The following is a 14,796-nucleotide window of genomic DNA, read 5'->3' as shown; positions in this document are numbered from 1 at the left end:
TTGGCCACAAAAACGTTTTCGCGCAAATCTCACCTCTTCGCCTCTTTGGATTCGTCGTTTCGCAAAAATAATGATGCGACAATCTCTGTCAACCTCGACGGTTTCTGCGACACAATTCGGATTGCAAGAGTGGTTGATGTACCTCGCTAAGCCTCCACAAAGAGTCGCATCAACCACTCGCTCTTCGTCTAATCTGAACATGTAAATCCCTCGGTTCTGCAAATAATTAAAAATATATCTACATCCGTTTCTCCGGCTCTAAGAAACACACCTTTGCTTCGTATTTTTTCTCTCGAGTTTCAGCGAGCTCAGTCCTAATTATTTCCCCAATATACTCAATAACCATAGTGTGTTTTTCTAAATCGCGCGCTGCGTACAAGCCTAGGCCTTGTATTTTTGACCTAAAATACATCTTTTTTTCAAAATAGCGGTACGCTTGATGTGTCTCATGTTTGTCACACCAGCACGACATGCTTAAATCGTACTTTTTCCAGAAATTAATCATATTGTGTCATGTTGTGCTCGTGCTGCGACATGGACGAAGGTACTTAAAGCATGCTATTATTTACTGCAAGAGCAGGTAGAAACCCCTCCGGACGAAGCTATCACCGACACGAAAAGTAGTTCACCGAAAAGTTCTACGTTTTAATCTTTATTTTTTTAATTAGATTTACATGTTTTTCAAAACAATAAAAAAATGGTTAGTAGAAAAAATCTATACTCACATGCATATATTTTGTTCAATCTGTTTTATAACAAACCGATCGGATTTTATTGAAACGTACTGTATTAAAATATTTTTCACTTTCGCATTTCAATTAGTTCAAAGTAAAAAAAATATACAGAATGTCCCACATCCCTCACGGCCGACCCGAACATATATTTTATTTTCAAATTAAACTTTAGCAAACTTTCCAAGGTCTACTGGATGCATTAAGTGTGTTATTTTTGTCGCAGTAAGAATGGTGTGCTAGATAGTTTTTAAATAGTAAATAATGAAAATAAGCGAAAAAGAAATACAACTTCATACATATTAACATAACCTAAAATATAAATTGTCATCACAGGATCTCGATTTTTTCCTAGTAACAGCTCCTTCGATCCCACAATAATTGCCACCAAAATAAATATACAATAATCATATACAACCGAAAATTGTGTAAAAGAATGTCAAAATAAGCTACCGAAGACAAATAATACGATGCAAATCTACACAGGCATTATTCGAGGAGTACTGACCTGGCCAAATAAACGTTATTCCGCCACTCCTGCTTCATTTTCTTGTATTGGGAACTTTTTGAGTGCACGAACTGCTTGGTATAGGGACAAGCGCCCTCTGCTAGCGTGTTATTATTAGTCATGGCCGGGGTTGGCCCGAAAAGGGGTCTAACGGACGACCCGCTTGTACGCTGCGTGTGCGGTCTTTTCCAGTGGAGTTGGCTTCTGGATCTTGGTTCGGTTCTCGCGGATCCCGAGGGATTTATCGCTAATGGAAGTTCCAATAGTGGATTTCTGCCGTACTTGAATTTGTAGTCAGTCAAAGTTTCGATTCCTGGAAATTGAGCGTTAGATGGTGGTGCGTGGAATTTTCGCGGGGGCCCACACTCAAGTTTGACGAAAAAGTAGGGAAAGTGGGGATAGAAATGGGTGAAATGAGGGATAGAGTGTTGAATGCAGATGCTCGTCCTAATTAGACTACAAAACGTTATAGCACTCTATCGTTGCGAAATAGAAAGTGTTACGAGTAAGATTGATAGATAAATAGATTAAAATTTTTGAGTATTTTTTAAATTTTAGGATTTCTCAGTTTTTTTAATTTACCAATGTTTAATTTTTCAAAGAAACAGCGTGTTATAATGTTTACGCAGGCGGTGGTCCAAAATACTGGATCAACTTGAAAAATTTATGTTTTTTACAATTTGTCAAAATTTTGGCTGTAATAAATTTATTTTTGTCGAAAAATTGAAAACATGAAATAATCAAACTCGAAAATTTGCAAAACTGAAAAAACGAAATACTGGAGAATGGAAAAATTAAAAGGAAAAAATAAAAAATTGAAAAGTCCAAAAATTATAAAAGTGAAAAATCGAAAATCTACAATTTGAAAATTTAGAAAAATTGAGGAAATGATGAACTGAATAATCGAAAAATTGAACAAATGAGAAGGTAAACAATTCAAAAGTTGAAAATTCGAAGAAACGGAAATGTGAAAAGTCGAAAAATTGCAAACTGAAAAATTCTAAAGTTAAAAAATCGAAAATAAAAACGGCAAACCCGAAAAATTGAAGAAAAGAAAAAATTAAAAATTTTAAAACTTAAAATTGGGAAACTGAAAAATGGAAAAAATGAAAAACAAGTGAAAAACGGTAAAATTGAAATTAAAAATTGGAAAACTGAAAAATGTGAATGAAACGAAACGAAAAACAGGAAAATAAAAAAAAAATTAAACGAAAAAGTAAAAAATCAGTAGAATTGAAGAAACAGAAAATTGAAAAATTGAAGAAACGATAAACTGAAGAAATAAAAAACCGAAAATGGAAAAATAAAGGTAAAACGCGAAAAATTGGAAATCGACAAGTTGAAGAATTGAAGATACGAACATTTGAAAAATCGAAAAATTGAAACGCTAAATTGAATAATAGAAAAATTGAAGAAACAAAAAAGTGGAAAATTCAAAAGTTGAAAAATTGTAGAAATGAAAAAATGAAAATCCGAAAAATTGCAAATCGAAAAATTAAAAATTGAGAAACTGAAAAATTAGACACTAAAAAATGAAAAAATTAAAAAGTGAAAACTGAAAATTGCAAATCGCCAAACTGAAGAAAAGCTTAAAATTGAAAAAATTGAAGGATTGAAAAATTGAAGCAACGAAAATAGGAAAAATTTAAAAGTAAAAACTCGATAAATTCAAAATCGACAAAGAAGAAACGAAAAATTCAAAGGAAAAAGTGAAAATTTCACGTTTAAAAAATGGAAATGAAAAAAAAAATGGAAAACTCCAAATTAACCAAGAAACGAAACACTGGAAAATGGAACTTGAAAAAATCGGAACACTTTAGATGGAAAAACTTCACGCCATAAAAGCAGAAAAATTTTAGAAACGAAAAATGGACAAATTTGAAAGTGAAATGTAAAAAAAAGGAAATCGACAAATTGAAAACCCGAAAATCTGAAGAAACAAAAAAGTGAAAGTCAAAATCTGAAGAACTAAGGACGAAAAATGGAAACATTTAATGGTGAAAATGGGAAAAATCGGAAATCAACAAATTGAAAAAACGGAGAATTGAAAAATCGAAAAGTTGAAGAAACATCGAAAAGAAAATAAAAACGAAAAAGTGAAAAATTTTCAAGTTGAAAAATCACAAAAATGGAAGAAACAAAAAACTAAAAATTGAGAAACCAAAAAGTCGAATAATTGAGAAATTGAAAAATGAAAAAGTAAAAAACGGAAAAATTGAAATTTCAAAAAATTAAAAAATTGGGAAACTGAAAAATTGAAGAAACGATAAACTGAAGAAACGAAAAATTGAAGAAATGAAAACTTGAAAAACCGAAAAATGGAAATGATAATTTGAATAATCGACCTACTAAACAATTGAAAAAGTGAAAAATTCAGAAGTTAAAAAATTGAAAGTAACGAAAATAAAAAATTTAGGAAACGAAAAATTGAAAAAAATTAAAAGTGAATCTCGAAAAAATTGGCAATCAACAAATTGAAGAAACAAAAATGGAAAACTTAAAAGTGAAAATTCGAAAAATCGGAAATCAACAAACTGAAGAAACGAAAATTTGAAAAGAAGCAATGAAAATTGGGAAATTTGAAAATTGAAACGAAAAAGTGAAAAATTTGAAGGTCGAAAAATCACAAAAATTGAAGAAACAAAAAGTAAAAATTTAGAAACCGAAACATCGAAAAAATGAAAAATGAATAAACTGAAAATTCGAAAAATGAAAAACTGAGAAATTGAAAAATCGAAAAAGTAAAAAACGGAAACATTGGAAATTCAAAAAAACTAAAAATTGGGAAATTGAAAAATCTGAACGAAATGAAACAAAAACTGGAAAGTAAAAAATTTTAAAGGGAAGACTGAAAATGGTAGAAATGGTAAAATCAGTAGAATTGAACAAACGAAAAACTGAAGAATTGAAAAAACGATAAACTAAAGAAACGAAAAATTGAAGAAATCAAAGAGCTGAAAACTTGAAAAACCGAAAATGTACAAAAAAAAAAACAACCGAAAAACTCGAAAATTTGAAAATGAAAATTACAAATTTAGAAAGCGAAAAATTGAAAAAAATTAGAAATCCACAAACCTAAGAAACAAAAAAGTGAAATCCAAAATCCGAAAAACTGAAGAAAGAAAAATAGAAACATTCAAAGGTGAAAATTCGAAAACCGCAAACTGATGAAAAATGGAAGAAACGAAAAATTTAAAAGAAAATAAAAATTGAGAAATGAAAAATTGAAACCCAAAAGTGAAAAATTTTAAAGTTGAACATTCACAAAAATTGACGAAACAAAAAAGTAAAAGTTTGAGAAACCGAAAAATCGAAAGAATGAAAAACGGATAAACCGAAAATTAGAAAAATGAAAAACGAAAAAAATTGAAAATTTTAAAAATTAAAAAATGGGAATCTGAAAAATCTGAACGAAACGAAACACTGAAAAATAAAAAATTTTAAACGAAAAAGTGAAAAACAAGGTAGAAATCATAAAATCAGTAGAAAAATTAAAAAGTAAAAAATGCGAGAAATTGGAAATCGAGAAGTTGAAGAAATGATAAACTGAATAACCGAAAAACGGGAAAATTTGAAAAATCAAAAAATTAAAGAAATGAAACTGAAAAATTCAAAAGATGAAAAATTGAAGAAATGACAAATTGAAAAATTGCAAATCGATACAGTGAAGATACGAAAATTAAAAATTTAGAAACCGAAAAATGGAAAAAATAATAAGGAAATGAACAAATTGAAAGAACAAAAATTGAAAAAAAAACTATTCAAGAAACGAAAAATTGAATAATCAAAATATTGAATAAACAAAAATATGAAAAATTAAAAAGCTGAAAAACAAAAAATTGCAAAACAATAAATTGAAGACCCGAAAAATTGAACAATCGAAAAATTAAAGCGAAAAAGAGAAAAATTTTAAAGTCAAAAATTACAAAAATTGAAGAAACAAAAAAATAAAAATTGAGAAACCGAAAAATCGCAAAAATGAATAACGGATAAACTGAAAATTCAAAAAGTGAAAGACCGAAAAATTGAAAATTCAAAAAATTTAAAAACTAGGTAGAAATCGTAAAATCAATAGAATTGAAGAAACGAAAAACTGCAACATTGAAGAAACGAAAAATTGAAGAAATGAAAAAGCTCAAAGCTTGAAAACCGAAAAATTAAAAATAAAATATCCGAAAAATTGGAAAAATTGAAAATTTGAAACGATAATTTAAATAATCGAAAAATTGAAAAATGAAAAAGTGAAAAATTCAGAAGTTGAAAAATTGAAGATACAAAAATTAAATATGTATTTAGAAAGCTAAAATTGAAAAAATTAAAAGTGAAATCTCGATACAATTGGAAATTAACAAATTGAAGAAACATAAAAGTGAAAAAATTTGAAAAACTGAAGAAAGAAAAATGGAAACATTTAAGAGTGGAAATTAGAAAAATCGGAAATCCACAAATTGAAAAAATGGAGAATTGAAAAACCGAAAAATTAAGACGGAAAAGTGAAAAATCACAAAAATTAAAGAACCAAAAAAAGTAAAAATTGAAAAACGGATAAACTGAAAATTGGAAAAATGAGAAACGAAAAACTGAAAATTTTAAAAGTTAACAATTGGGAAACTTAAAATCTGAACGAAACGCAAAACTGGAAAATAAAAAAATTTAAACGAAAAAGTGAGAAATTGAAGAAACGAAAAATTGAAGAATAAAAACGGTGAAAACCGAAAATGGAAGAATTAAAAAGTGAAAAAACCGAAAAATTGAAGAAATGAAAATGTGAAAAATTCAAAGTTGAAAAATTGAAGATACGAAAATTAAAAATTTAGAAAGCGAAAAATTGAAAATAATTAAAAGTGAAATCTCGAAAAACTTGAAAATCAACAAACTGAAGAAACAAAAATTGAAAACAAAAAATAGAAGAACCGAAAATTTGAATAATTCAAAAATTTAAGAAATAAACATGTGAAAAATTCAAAAGTTGAAAAACGAAAAATTGCAAAACGATAAATCGAAGAAGCGAAAAATGGAAAAATCCAAAATTTAAAAATTGAGAAACTAAAAAATTGCAAAAATGAAAAACGGATAAACTGAAAATTCAAAAAGTGAAATACCGAAAAATTGAAAATTCAAAAAATTTAAAAACTAGGTAGAAATCGTAAATCAATAGAATTGAAGAAACGAAAAATCTCAAAGCTTGAAAACCGAAAAATTAAAAATAAAATATCCGAAAAATTGGAAAATTTGAAAAATCGAAAAATTGAAACGATAATTTGAAAAATCGAAAAATTGAAAAATGAAAGTGAAAAATTCAGAAGTTGAAAAATTGAAGATACAAAAATTAAATATGTATTTAGAAAGCTAAAATTGAAAAAAATTAAAAGTGAAATCTCGATAAAATTGGAAATCACCAATTTAAGAAACAAAAAAGTGAAATTAAAAATCTGAAAAACTGAAGAAAGGAAAATGGAAACATTTCAAGGTGGAAATTAGAAAAATCGGAAATCCACAAATTGAAAAAATGGAGAATTGAAAAACCGAAAAATTAAGACGGAAAAGTGAAAAATTTTAAAGTTGAAAAATCACAAAAATTGTAGAACCAAGAAAAGTAAAAATTGTAAAACGGACAAACTGAAAATTTAAAAAATTAAAAATTGGGAAACTGAAAAATCTGAACGAAACGAAAAACTGGAAAAATTTAAATGAAAAATTGAGAAATTGAAGAAACGAAAATTAAAAATTTAGAAAGCGAAAAATTGAAAATAATCAAAAGTGAAATCTCGAAAAACTTGAAAATCAACAAACTGAAGAAACAACAATTGAAAACAAAAAATAGAAGAACCGAAAATTTGAATAATCCAAAAATTTAAGAAATGAAAATGTGAAAAATTCAAAAGTTGAAAAACGAAAAATTGCAAAACGATAAATTGAAGAACCGAAAAATAGAAAAATCTAAAAATTAAAAAAATCGAAAAATAGAAAAAACGAAAAATGGAAAAAATCGAAAAAGTGAAGAAAAGGAAAAAATACAAAATTAATTTGAATATTCGAAAAATTGAAAGTCAAAAATGAAAAAAGTCGAAAAACTGAGAAATCGTAAAACCGAAAAAATGAATCGTTTAAAAATCCAAAAATCGGTGGTAATTAAAAAAAAGACGACAACCGCAGATAAACAAGACGAAAATAATGATATTCAAATTTGCGCCAGTTTAAATTTTCACATCGAGAAGCTTTGTTTTGATTGGTTGATAACTCTTTATGTCAATATGTATACATTTTTACATTTTTCAACGCGTTGTTTTTTGTTGCACACTTACATTAATGTAACACTTATAAAAATCCTTAAACAAAATTAGTGTGGGCCCCCGCCTCCCCCGACTCACCTGGAAGACTCTCTAGCACCCTCACGACCGCCGGCTCGGTCAACCCAAACAAATCCTCCCCGCTGACGAACTGCGGGAAAACCTGCACGCACTGATTCTCGCGCCTCATCGACGCAATCTGGTCCAAAATCCTGTGCCACAGCGCCTTCGGACTGCTATCCTTGAACTCCACATCATCGTCGACGCCCTCCTGGATCACAACCCGGAACTCCGGCTTGCCGAACGACTCGTGAATCGAACATATATATTTACACCGCTTATTCAAATGGCGCATGCTCCAATAAAACCGAATGATCTTGTACCCAATCGGATAAATAAAGTTTTGATTATGGAAATTTTGCAGTTGGTGCGGAAGCAGCTGCCCCACGCTCAGGAAAATCAAACTACCCACCCTCAACAGGTTATTCGTGTCCGAGTGGTGCATCACAGCCGCGACTTGCCGATTTTCGTCCCTATTGACGTACACCCGCCGGGACACCGAAAGTGTCGTCAGTTCGTTGTCTTTCTCGTTCTTAGGGACGTGCACCGTACAATAAGTGGTCTTGTTCTTGTAGAAGACGCAGCCGTCTTTCACTGCGCAAGTCAAGTGGTAGACGTTAGAGCACCGGGTTTTGAAGCACCGAATCGTGGCACCCAACTTATTGCAATGGACGCAGATCTGGGTGAGGCTCTGCTGGATGGCGTTTTCCAAATTCATGAGGGCCCCATTCACGGTTTCGTACACCCCATCGGACCACAAACCGCAATTCAAATGCACCCATTTGTCCACGTCGAAGTTCAACAACCGCGCAGGACCATCAGCCACCCCATCCCCAATTCCTTGACAGAACATACACCTGCGGAAATCCTCAGGCATTTTAATCGGGGTTACCGTGATCCCCATCCTGTACAACAACTCCATGGTCTCTTTATCGGTGGGCTTCTTGTGTTTGTGCGGGGGTTGCAGACACCCCGGCGTCCAACTCTTATACCTAACCCCCTTCCACACCCTCGGCGTCAAATGGGAGTCGTCGAACCTCTTCAACTTGATGGTTTCCCCCTGTTTCGTGAACAGCGAGTACGCTCTGATTTCGTTCACGTCCATGGGTTCGACTTCTCGCTTGAAATGGCGCAGATCCAAGTCGACGCCGTCCATGAAGTTCTTTTTGTGGTCGAGGGAGTCGATGAGGGGGCGCTTGCCTTTGAGGTCGTGCTTGTCTTTGTGGCAGAGGTGGTCGATGATGGCGGCGGCTTTGTCTTCGGGGATGGAGGGCGAGCGGTGCATTAGGGCGAACTGCATGTAGCAGGTCGTGCTGCAGAAGAAGAGCTCGTCGCCGTCGCTTAGGAGTTCGGAGTCTTTGGAGAGGAACGGGAGTTCGGAGACTTTCTTGCGTATCATGTTGTTGAGGATGACGACGTCGCAGTGCTTGCAGAATTTGGCGGCGCCGTTGAGGATGCTCTGGATGTCGATTGGAGCTGGAAAAAATTGGTTTGTTATTTGGGGGATTTTTGTTTTGTTTTGTTGACGGTGATGTTGGCTGCTCAGTTTTTAGTGATTTACAAAAAAATTCGGTCCAAATATACAAAATACCTCGTTTTAATAAAGAACACAAAGAAAAAATATCGAAAATTTACTCCCTTAATTATATTTATTGGTCTCAACATTTTCCTATTTTCACAAAATTTTAAAACGACGTATTCTATTAACCCAACAAACACCATAAAGGCATCTCTTTACTCAACATTCTTCGGTACCAAGTATACAAATTGTGGAAAAGATCCACAACCCGAAAAACAAATTCTAAAATATGCAAAATATTGCAGATATTAAAGTGCAAAAAAATTTTTGAAATATTTATGAAAAAAATGATCAAGTTCACTCGACAGTACTGTTTTTTTCTTTTAATTATGAAAAAAATTTCACTATTTTTTAAGCACAACTGAAAAATCAAGAACTTGAAAATTAAAAAAAAAAAAAATGGAATTTCAAAAGTTGAAAATTCGAAAAAATTAAAATTGCAACTTGGAAAAATTGAAAATTCGAAAAAGTACAAATTGAGAACCTGAAAAATCGAAAAAATTAAAAATCCCAAAGTTCAAAATATTAAAAATTCAAATGAAAGTGAAAAATTCGAAAATTAAAGAAGTCGAAAAAATACAAAAGAATGAAAAGGAAAAATTTTAAAGTGAAATTTCGAAAAATTGGAAATCGATACATTAAAGAAACGAAAAATAGAAGAAGCCAAAGATTTAAAATTCGAAATATGAAAAATTGAGACACTGAAAAATCTAAAAAACCAAAACTGGAAAAATCTTAAGCTGAAAATATTAAAAACTGAAAAAGTGGAAAATCGAAAAAATGAAAGACAAAAAAACTGAAGAAAAAAAAAGTGAAAAACTAAAAAATCGGAAAATGACAAAATCGAAAAAAAAACAGAAAAATGGAAGAAACAAAACACTGAAAAATGTAAAAAACCGAAATCTCGAAAAATTGGAAATCGATATTTTGAAGAAACGCAAAAGTGAAAAATTCCAATTTTGAATAATCGAAAAACTGAAAATTCGAAAAATTGAAAGCTTTAAAAATTGCAGACACAAAACACTGAACAACTGAAAATCAAAAACTGAGAAGCTACAAAATTGAAAAAACGAAAAGTGAAGAAACGATAAATAAAAAAATGTCGAAAAATGGCAAATCAATAAATTGAAGAATCAAAAAGTGATACATCCAAAAAATGAAAAATCAAAAAATTGAGGAAACAAAAATTGAAATCTCGGAAAATTGAAGAAACAAAGTGGAAGACGAAAATGTAAAAGACTCAAAAGTTGAAAAATAGGACAATGTATAATCGAAAAATTGCAAATCGAGAAACTAAATCGAAATGAAAAAATCAAGAAACAACAAAGTGAAAAATTGGAGAAAAGAAAAATTGAAAAATTCAAAAGGTGAAAAATTGAACGACTGAAAAATTGTAAAATTGAAAAAGAAAACAGAAAAATTGAAGAAACAAAACACTGAAAAATTTAGAACTGAAATTTCCGAAATTTGGAAATCGAAATTTTAAAGTAACGCAAAAGTGAAAAATTCAAATTTTGAATAATCGAAAAACTGCAAAATTGAAAAAACAAAAATTGAAAACTTTAAAAATTAAGAGGCGATAAACGGAACACTGAACAACTAAAAATTAAAAATTGTGAAACTGAAAAATCGAAAAAACCAAAAATAAAAAAGGGAAATTTGGAAAAATTAAAAATTGAACAGTCGAAAAAGTAAACATCGAAAAACTGAAAATCGAAAAATCCACACATTCAATGAAAAATTGAAGCTAAAAGTGGAAAATTCAAAAATTGAAGAACTGAAAAATCGTAAAATTGAAAAAAACAAAAATTAAAGTAACAAACACAGAAAAATTTAAAACCTGAATTTCTAAAAAAAATCAAAGATTGAGATACTGAAAAATCGAAAAAACCAAGAATGGAAAAATCGTAAGTTGGAAAAATTAAAAACTGAAAAAGTGGAAAATCGAAAAAGGGAATAACGAAAAACTGAAGACAAAAAAAGTGAAAAATTCAAAAGTTGAAAAATTGAAAAATCGGAAAATGTCAAAATCGAACAATTAAAAATTGGGAAATTGAAGAAACGGAAATTTGAACACTCGAAAAAGTAGAAATTGAGAAACTGAAAATCGACCAATTCAATCATGTAAAATTGAAGAAAAGGAAAAGTGGAAAATTCAAAACGTGAAAAATCGAAAAATTTGAAAATGGAAAAATCGAAAAATTAAAGCGAAAAAGTGGAAAATTCAAAAATTCAAGAACTAGAAAATTACAAATACAAAAGAAAAAACAAAAAAAAAAACTGAAGAAACGAAAGACAGAAAAATTTAAAACTTAATAAAAACTGGAAATTTTGAAGAAAAGCAAATGCGGAAAATTCAAGTTTTGAATACTCGAAAAGCTAAAAAAAACAAAAATTGGAAAGTTCAAAAATTAAGAGTCGATAAATTGAAGAAACTGAAAAATTGAAAAAAAAAAATGGAAAAATCTTAAATTGGAAAAATTGAAAATTGTTAAAAATTAAAAAATCGAAAAATGGTAAAATCGAAAATTGAAGCGAAAAAGTGGAAAATTAAAAAATTGAAGAATTGGAAAATTGTAAAATCGAAAAAAAGCAGAAACGTTGAAGAAACGAAACACTGAACAACTAAAAATTAAAAATTGAGAAGCTGAAAAATTGAAAAATCGAAAAGTGAAGAAACGAAAAAGTAATAAATTCAAAACATGAAAAATAAAAAAAAATGAGGAAACAAAAATTGAAAAATCGGAAAATTGAAGAAATAAACTGGAAAACTTAAACATTGAAATGAAAATGTGAAAGACCCAAAAGTTAAAAAATTGGAAAATGTAGAATCGGAAAACTGAAAAAACGAAAAATCGACAAGTTCAATGATAAAAAATTTAAGAAAAAAAGTGAAAAATTCAAATGGTGAAAAATTGACGAATCGGAAAGTGGTATAATCGAAAAATTGAAGCGAAAAGTGGAAAATTAAAAAATTGAACTGAAAAATTTAATGCTGAAATTTCGAAAAATTGGAAATCGATGATTTGAAGAAACGCAAAAGTGAAGAATTCGAATTTTGAATAATCGAAAAATTGAAAAATCAAAAAGTGAAGAAACGATAAATAAAAAAAAAAAAGTGAAAAAGTCGAAAATGGCAAATCAATAAACTGAAGAATCGAAAAAGTGATAAATGCAAAAGATGAAAAATTCAAAAATTAAGGAAGCAAAAATTTTAAAAATAGGAAAACGTGAAATCGAAAAACTGAATGAAAAAGTGGATATTTGAAACGAAAAAGTGAAAAATTAAAAAAATTAAAAACCGACAAATTCAATGATGAAAAATTGTAGAAAAGAAGGACAGAAAAATTCAAAAGGTGAAAAACTGAAAAATCAGAAAACGGTAAAATAACAAAATTGGAAAGAAAAGTGGAAAATTCAAATGTCGAAAAAGTGGAGACTTGTAAAATCGAAAAGAAAAAACAGCATAACTGAAGAAACAAAACACTGAAAAATTTAGAATTTGAATAATCCAAAAATTGAAAACTTAAACTTAAAAATTAAGAGTCGATAAATTGAAGAAGCGAAACACTGAACAACCAAGAATCAAAAATTCAGACGCTGAAAAACCGAAACAGTAAAAAATGGAAAAAAACGAAAAATTGGAAGATCTGAAAATTAAAAATTGAAAAATCAGAAAACTGAAGACATTAACTGAAAAACCTAAAAATTGAATAATCGAAATGAAAAAATGGAAAATTGAAACAAAAAAGTAAAAAATTATAAAAACGAAAAATGATAAAATCGAAAAATTGTAAGATCCGAAAATCAAAAATTGAAGATACGAAAAACTGAAAAATTCACAAGTTGAAAAATCGGACTATTAAAAAAAGAGAAAAATCGAAAAATCTAGGAAGAGAAAATAAAAAAAAAATTAAAAGTGAAAAGTGAAGAATTGAAAAATTGAAAAACAAAAATTGAATAATCGAAAAAGTGAAAAATTCAAGCTCAAAAATCGAAAAACTGGAGAAATGAAAAATTCAAAGTTGGAAATTCGATACATTAAAGAAAAAGCGAAAAATCGAAAAACGAAAGGAACGAAAAATGGAAAAATTTAAAAGTTAAAAACTTCAAAAATTGGAAATGAAAAATTGAAGAAACGAAAAATTGAATAATTGAGAAATTGAAGAAACGAAAAGCTGAAAAATTGTAAAACCGAAACAATGTAGAAACGGAAAAGTGAAACAATCAAAAGTTGAAAATGGAATAACTGGAAAAAAATTGAAAAATGTACAAGAGAAAAGTTGAGAAATTGCAAATCGATGAACTGAAGAAAAGAAAAATTGAAAAATGGGAAAATCTAAAGACTGTAAAAACGAAAAATGAGATATTTTTGAACACCAAAAGGATTATGTATTATCATTTGAAAAAAATCTTTTAAAGATGAATATTTTTTTCCGTTAATAAACATTATTATTAAGACCCACCACTGACCCGGAAATGACGGCATTCAGGCAAGACTTCTATCATTACGGGTACTAAGACCAAGTAATGATATGCATTGTTTATTATTAATAGAAAAAAGAAAGTTGTATTAACTTTTATTACAATTATTATGTTGATATGAGGAAAAGAAAAAAATCAAGAACCTGAAAATTCTAAATTCAAAAAAATTTAAAAATATATACATACAATCAAAAGTTGAAAAAATTGTATTATTACGTTATACTCAATCATGTTTTTTATATTTTGGTAACCTAAACGTTTACTATTTGAAAACATTTTTTTCAGAAATAAAAAATGAAAACGGAAGATAATTTACTAAAACTCTTTTTTTATTATTGTTATTTCATGACATTCTCACTATTGTTTGTTAACACCTTACTTACAACAATTTAATTATTTTAAACGTACTAAAGTGATTATACTTTTGTAAACTATTTTGTATCTGAAAAATAACTGTATTCATGATTCAACTGCAAAATTTTATTGCAAGATTAATTTCATCGTTAAATTGGATTATAATCGTTAATTTGTTTTTTTTTTGTCAATAGATTATTGTTTGTTTTTGGTATTTATTTTAATTTTTCTATGGTCATTTCTGTAAAAATTCTGATTTTATCATTATTTCTTATTAACTGTTGGGCGAAAACCATTGAACGAAAATCGAGCAATATACCAACATACCCTTAAGCAAAAACCAAATGGCGCAACTCACTCAGTTCAAACGAACCTCACAGTTTAGCTACTCATCACGCCATCAACTCACCTCCTTCCTTCCCATCTTTGCCCTTCGTCCTATACAGCCCCAATTTCTGACTCGGCGGAGTACTCGTCCGCTCCACAATCTGGTAACTCGTAGGAGCCGGAATATGCAAAATGTTAGCCAAATCGCGCAAAACACCCATTATATCTTCAGCAGCCGACGACGTCAACGTTAACGTAACCGTCACATTCCCGGAATCCTTCAATGGTGCAGCAGACGTAGACCCAAATTTCGACTTCAAGCAAACCTCACGTCCCACGTTTTCTTTATCCTGAAAACACACACAGAGAAATCAGAAAAATCATACAACTCGTGTTTACCATAATCGCTACAACTTTCGTCAACTCGATTAAGCATTTATCAGTTTTTTTTTATGTTTTACG

General features: G+C 29.5%; 1 protein-coding gene across 8 annotated transcripts in view; it reads right to left on the bottom strand.

Annotated features, from left to right (window-relative positions):
• LOC135127221 (histone-lysine N-methyltransferase 2C-like) overlaps positions 1–14,796 on the bottom strand; it is a 66,457-nt gene that overhangs the window by 1,260 nt on the left and 50,401 nt on the right. For 7 of the 8 annotated variants that reach the window (XM_064053618.1, XM_064053619.1, XM_064053621.1 and 4 more), the window contains 5 exons: positions 14,417–14,684; positions 7,611–9,065; positions 1,240–1,552; positions 272–401; positions 34–216 (listed from right to left, as the gene is read on the bottom strand). In XM_064053618.1, the coding sequence (XP_063909688.1) occupies positions 34–216; positions 272–401; positions 1,240–1,552; positions 7,611–9,065; positions 14,417–14,684 (2,349 nt within the window). Of the gene's footprint in view, positions 1–33; positions 217–271; positions 402–1,239; positions 1,553–7,610; positions 9,066–14,416; positions 14,685–14,796 lie in introns of those variants that run through there. The other variant, XM_064053625.1, reaches the window with a different exon arrangement.

This window comes from Zophobas morio, unplaced genomic scaffold (genome assembly GCF_036711695.1).
Source record: "Zophobas morio isolate AGI-343-1 ecotype UQ-CSIRO unplaced genomic scaffold, CSIRO_AGI_Zmor_V1 ptg000011l, whole genome shotgun sequence".
Classification (NCBI taxonomy): domain Eukaryota; kingdom Metazoa; phylum Arthropoda; class Insecta; order Coleoptera; family Tenebrionidae; genus Zophobas; species Zophobas morio.
Note: the sequence above shows the minus strand (reverse complement) of the source record. Positions and strands in the feature narration are given on the sequence as shown.